General features: G+C 36.2%; 1 protein-coding gene across 1 annotated transcript; it reads left to right on the top strand.

The window, feature by feature from the left end:
• The first annotated feature begins 574 nt into the window (after nucleotides 1–574).
• Nucleotides 575–1,513, top strand: LOC107506570 (olfactory receptor 6). The gene has a single exon (XM_016137273.2). The coding sequence runs from the start codon at nucleotides 575–577 to the stop codon at nucleotides 1,511–1,513; it is 939 nt and encodes a 312-aa protein (XP_015992759.1).
• Nucleotides 1,514–6,427: the final 4,914 nt, after the last annotated feature.

The following is a 6,427-nucleotide window of genomic DNA, read 5'->3' as shown; positions in this document are numbered from 1 at the left end:
AGGTAGAAAATTATTAACCACATTTACCATAGTCTTCAAGACTTATAACATAGTTGAGGAGTAGCCAGTGTCAGCAATTCTCCTAGCCAAGAGGGTCTTTTCTTAATATTTTGCTTTTATTTTCTCCAGATTTTGAACTTCCCTGTTTCCCTGCTCTGCTTCCTGGGCCATTTTTGGACCTTATTCCAGTCACCATGGTCTCCTGCCTTACAGCTGCCCCTGAAATCTAGTAATATGCCAATAAGGAAAGTATTTACTCCTAGTACTACCTGAAGATCTTTCTGACCTAGATCCAAAGGTCTGAATCCTGACTATGACCTTGAGATTCTGTTTCAAGATTCCTAGCTGTGTGTGTGTGGTGGATTTGTTTTTGATTCTTGTTCTGACACCTGATTTTCTGGAGAGGATTTTGTGGCCTCTTGTAATTCCCAAATAATATCCTAGGTCCAGATAATGGCTCTAGGGTTAAGTTTAATGATAAATACCTGTAGCCTAAGGGCCCCTTGCTGCTAATGTTGATCTCAGTCCTCAGTTTGGACTATCGTTAAATCTTTTATCTTTCGGCATCCTAACCATGTCGAAGGAAAACATTACCCATATTCGTGAGTTCATCCTGGTAGGTTTCCCTACTTCCCCTTCACTACAGGTTCTGCTCTTTCTCCTCTTCCTCCTCACCTACTTGTTTGTGCTGCTGGAGAATTTGGTCATCATCTTCACTGTATGGGTCACTGGGTCCTTGCACAAGCCCATGTACTATTTTCTGGGCACCATGTCTTTTCTGGAGACCTGGTATATATCTGTCACAGTCCCCAAGATGCTGGCTGGATTCCTACTTTGCCCCAATACCATCTCCTTCCTAGGATGCATGACCCAGCTCTATTTCTTTATGGCACTTGCCTGTACTGAGTGTGTGCTCTTGGCTGCCATGGCCTATGACCGTTACGTGGCCATATGTTGGCCTCTTCGCTATCCAGTCATCATGACCACAGAATTTTGTGTTCAGCTGACTTTCAGTTCCTGGGTGAGTGGCTTCACCATCTCCATGGTAAAGGTTTACTTCATCTCCCAAGTTTCCTTCTGTGGCAATAATATCATAAACCATTTTTTCTGCGATGTGTCCCCCATCCTCAAGTTGGCCTGCATGGACTTTTCCATCGCCGAGATGGTAGACTTTGTGCTTGCCATCATCATCCTTGTGTTTCCTCTCTCAGCCACTGTTATTTCTTATGCCTTCATTGTCTCTACCATCCTGCTCATTCCCTCTGCTACTGGACGGCGAAAGGCCTTCTCCACCTGCGGCTCTCACCTTACAGTGGTGGTCATCTTCTACTCAGCTGTGATCTTCATGTACGTTCGACCTCGGGCCATTGCTTCATTCAATTTTAACAAACTGGTCTCAGCCACATATGCAGTCTTCACTCCCATGCTCAACCCTATTATCTACTGCCTGAGGAACAAGGAAGTCAAAGATGCCATCAGAAAAACCATGGCAAGTGGTCAAGCCTTTTCTTGAGAGATTCTCTTTGCTGAGAGACCCATATGTTCCTTCTCTATTCCTCATTTGACTTAATCTCAAAAAACACCTTAATTTGGTATAAATCTACAATTATAAACTAACATAGTTATGTATAATAATATACTAACATAGTACATTAATTTAAGGATAAGGAGCCAGATAGCAAAGAAAATTCCCTTTTCTGCTTGGCCTTAATTAGTGCTTCCTTTTATAAGAAACTGAGTAAAATAAACAGAACTCTAAGAGACATATTAGTAAAAGAGTTATAAAGTAATTTTATTTTTATAAATATATTAAGAAAAATAAGTTATTATTCAACTACTTTTTAGAATTCTATTGGTGACATTTTTCCATTTTGATTTTGTTTCGTTTTGTTTTAAAAGTCCTCTCTATCTTAGGAGGAGTATACCAATAGAGGTTCTACCATAGTCAATTTCATGGCAATGGCCTGTTTATTGTTTCCAAGGGGGTTAGGAGACTGGTTTCTTCTATAATCAATTGACCTTGATAATATCTCATTTTAATTACTTTCTAAAATTTTGGAAAATATGAGAGACAAACTTCTTTGCAGTCTTTTTTCTGCAAAACTTTCATGGCAGAGACAAAAATCATATATGTACTATTTTATATAAGATACACAAATGTAGACGTTCTAACAAAGAGAACTAAGGCATGAAATTTTATATATAATTATACTATATATGTGTATATATATATTTTCATACTTTAATTCTCTTTGTTGAAACTTCTGTACATGTAATTTTTCTGATGTAATAGTTGGGGGCTAGCCCCTAATAAAAGACTAATGGTAACTCATTAAAGCCCATGCCTTTTGGGGTAAAGGAAGCATTAGCATTGACAAGAGGCCACATGCTTTGTTTAGATGGTAGTTGGCCCGGATGTGCAGGGTTTTCCCAGGTTTCCCAGAGTATTCTCATTCTCTTTTGTTTTTATTTTATTTTGGAAAGATGGATGCGATGTCCTAAGAAGTGATGTACGCTTTCCTTTAGCCATTATAAAGTGAAAGAAGAGAAATTGCTTCTGTCTGGCTCAGCAACAATATTGGATGTGTGAATAAATGAATATGGTCTGCCAAGAGTTTAAGGTGTTGAATATATTGTACCCAGTTTTTCTTGCACTTATCAGAGCAAAGTTACTGATGTATAAACCTTATGCACTTTGACTTTATTTACCTTGTAACTACACGGTCTACCCATTTTGTATTATGTCTTTAAAGAAGCCTGGTGAGATCGTTTTAATATAGTTTTGTATAGATTAAGATAATTTACAAACTGTCAGTTTCCAATTTATCTAAACCAGTTATAATCTCATGTTCTTCATTGCTATTAGCTTAAACACTGCATGTTCCTAATGATAGAAACCATTTTCCTTTAGTCAAAAAAGTAATATGGGCCTCGACCCTCACATAGACACTAAAAATAATACATATGCCTTACCTTGAATCATGTAAGTTTTTATCCCAATGCTAAAATTTTCTAGTCTTTTGTAGAAAAAAATAGATGGATAAAAGGTAGAAAGGGTAAAGGGGATCAAATATATGTTGACGAAAGGAGATTTAACTTTGCATGTAAACACACAGTACATTATACACATGATATATTTTTGAGTTGTACATACTTGAAGCCTACATAATGTTATTATCTATGTCACCCCAATCAATTTAATTTTTTTTAAAAAAAAAATAAATTAGTGCAAAAGGAAATTCCAGTTCAGTGGAATCATTGTTGTGTCTCCTATTAGAAACATTCCTTCCTTTGGAATTAGGACCTCTGGACCAGAAAAGTTACAGGGACAGGAAGCAAAAATTTTACTCATGGCTCACTAGGGATAATAGATAGTGGAATCACTCCCTTTTCCACCCCTTGATTCCTGGACGCATGAATACTGGTAATGAGCAAAATAGCACTGTACATTGGATGGTGATTTAGAGCACATACAGCATTCTGGAGGACAATGCCTCAGCCATACAAAGTATTAACCACCTAGATGGGGCTGTAACTATAACTTAAAAAGGTTATTCTATTATTGTATCAAACCAGCTGCCCTAGGATAGTAGAGAAATGGTAAGATCAGTGAATTACATGAGCATAGGCCTATTGTTGTACTTCATTGACTGTGAAGTATACTTTATTTATTAATCAGAAGTAAGCTGTAGACATTCCAACAAAGAAAGAGAACTAAGGCATGAAATTTTATATATAAAATATATATATAATTACAGTGGATAAGTGCTGTCTTTTCCAGTGGGCCAGTGTAATCAATCATTACTAGCTAATGGGGCGATCACTCCATGGAATGGTGCTCTACTGGGGACCCAGTGCTGGTCTCTGCTGCTGACTACTTGGGCACTGACTATAGCCAGGTGAGCAAGGATGAGCAGAAGTCCATGCTGCTGAGCCCATGTACAACCTCCATCCTTGTCACCATAGTCATTTTTTTTTTTCATGAGCCCATTGCTTTCCCCTTCTCCTCTTGTTACTTTCCAATCTTTCTACCTTTTTATTCAAAACAATCAAGGTGTAATTTATACCCACTATCTTCACTTCACTACTTCCTCTTTACTTCTCAAATCACAGCAGTCTGGCTTCCTTTCTCATCCTCTATTTAAACCTCCACATCCAGACTCATTAACAATATCTTCACTCCCAACTTTCACGGACTTTTATTTTATTCATATTTACTGGATTTCTGTGCTACATTTGACAATAGATCTCTCTCTCTTTGAAACTTTCTCTTCTGTGGCTTCCATGAGACCATACTGTCTTGGTTCTACTGATAAGTATATCTGTTCCTTTGTTCGTGACCTTCCTTGCCCACTCACTGGCATTTCTTCCTCTTAGACTTTAATGTTTCTTAGCTTTCATCCTCAGCCCACCCATCTTATCAAAATTAATGGAAAACTGAGGTAATAATGGATTGTTCTGTTTTTTTTGTTCTTAAGAACATTTAATTCATAGCAGTAGTCCTTTTAAAGATTTTTAAAATGACCAACTCTAAGGGAAATTTCACATTGTAGAACAGTGCACACTTATAAAACACACAAATAAAATTGAAATAGACGTTTTCTGAAAATTAAAGTTACATGATCATAAGAGATGTTATTTTCTTTTCTATTTTGTGTGTTTTTTTTTTCTTTTTGGCCAAGTTTATTCCTCTCCACTTTTTTTTTTCTTAAGAATTTTATTTTATTCTATTATTAGTTTCAAGTATACACTACATTGGTTAGACATTTATATAATTTATAAAATTATCTCCCCAATCACTCTATCACCTATCTGGCTCTACACATAGCTATTATATTACTGTTAACTACATTTCCCATGACCATCTCTCAACTACTACTTTGTATTTCTTTAGCCCTTCACCCCTTTGTCCCAGCTCCTCAACCTCCCTTCCCTCTGAACAGTAATGCAAAATCCTCAACAAAATATTAGCAAACCTAATATTTGGCAATACATTAAAAATATCATACACCATTATCAAGTCAGATTTATCCTGGGTTGCAAGGTTGGTACAATATCCACAAATCAATTAATGTGATACACCACATTAACAAATTGAAAGTTAAAAATCATAAGATCATACCAATAGATGGAGAAAAAGCATTTAACAAAATTCAGCATATATCTATGATAAAAACTCTTAGCAAAGTGAGAATAGAGGAAACATATCTCAACATAATAAAGGCCATATATGTCAAACCTACAGCTACCAACAAACTCAATGGGGAAAGATGAAAAGAGTTTCCCTTAAGATCAGGAACAAGACAAGAATGCCCACTTTCACCACTCCTCTTCAACATTGTATTGGAAGTTTTAACTACAGCAATCAGACAAGAAAGAGAAGTAGAAGACATCAAAAGTGTAAAGGAAGCAGTAAAACTGTCATTATTTGCAGATGGCATGATACTATACAGAGAGAATTCTAAAGATTCTACAAAAATTTTTTAGAACTCATCAATGAATTCAGTTAAGTAGGATACAAACTTCATATTCGGAAGTCATTTGCATTTTTATACACCAATGATGACCTATCAGAAAGAGAAATTAAGAAAACAATCCATTTACGATGGCGTCAAAAAACAAAATACCTACCCAGAAATTGAATTAACCAAGGAGGTAGAAGATCTGTTCTCAGAAAATTACAAATCATTGAAAAGAGAAACTGAAAAAGATACAAATATATGGAACCATATACAATGCTCATGGGTAGGAAGAATCAACATCATTAAAATGATCATACTACCCAAAGCAATCTATAGATTCAATGCAATCTTTAGTTTTAATAAATACTTGTGGCAACCCATTAAATATATCCATTATCCACTAATGTTTTACACATCACATTTTCAAAAGAATTGACGTAAGCAGTGATTCTTTGGCTATTGCTATTGCAGGCTTTTAAAAATTATCAGTGTACTCTCCTCACATTGTATATAAAGAAAATATATTTCTCATTTAATTTTGACAATCTTTATTGTACTTCACAGCCCATGAATCTTCCTCTATGTATTCAAGGTTAACCTACTTTCATATCCAATCTGGATGAAAATTCATGAATGGAAAATTTACTGACACCCAGTGGTCTTGAAATCAAGTTATACTTGGTAGGTCATGAGCCAGTAGTCCAGACACAATTGATCTCATCATATTTTTCCTCTACCGCCAGCTAGGTGTAATGTCCCTGTGTGAAAACAAGCCATGATACAGTCTTTGGCTACTTTCTATCCCAAGATGACTCTGCCAGGTGGGCTGACTTTCTGTTCTCACATATTGGTTCCAATAGGCAGTTCTAGGACTACTTCTTTAACACTTCCCAGGGATATCAGATGTTAGCCCTGACTCCTAGCCATTTTCCCATGATCCTTTTACCTACCCTAACTTGTTCTAA

This window comes from Rousettus aegyptiacus, unplaced genomic scaffold (genome assembly GCF_014176215.1).
Source record: "Rousettus aegyptiacus isolate mRouAeg1 unplaced genomic scaffold, mRouAeg1.p scaffold_m13_p_5, whole genome shotgun sequence".
Taxonomy (NCBI): domain Eukaryota; kingdom Metazoa; phylum Chordata; class Mammalia; order Chiroptera; family Pteropodidae; genus Rousettus; species Rousettus aegyptiacus.
The sequence above is the reverse complement of the archived record's forward strand: the minus strand, read 5'-3'. Positions and strand labels throughout refer to the sequence as shown.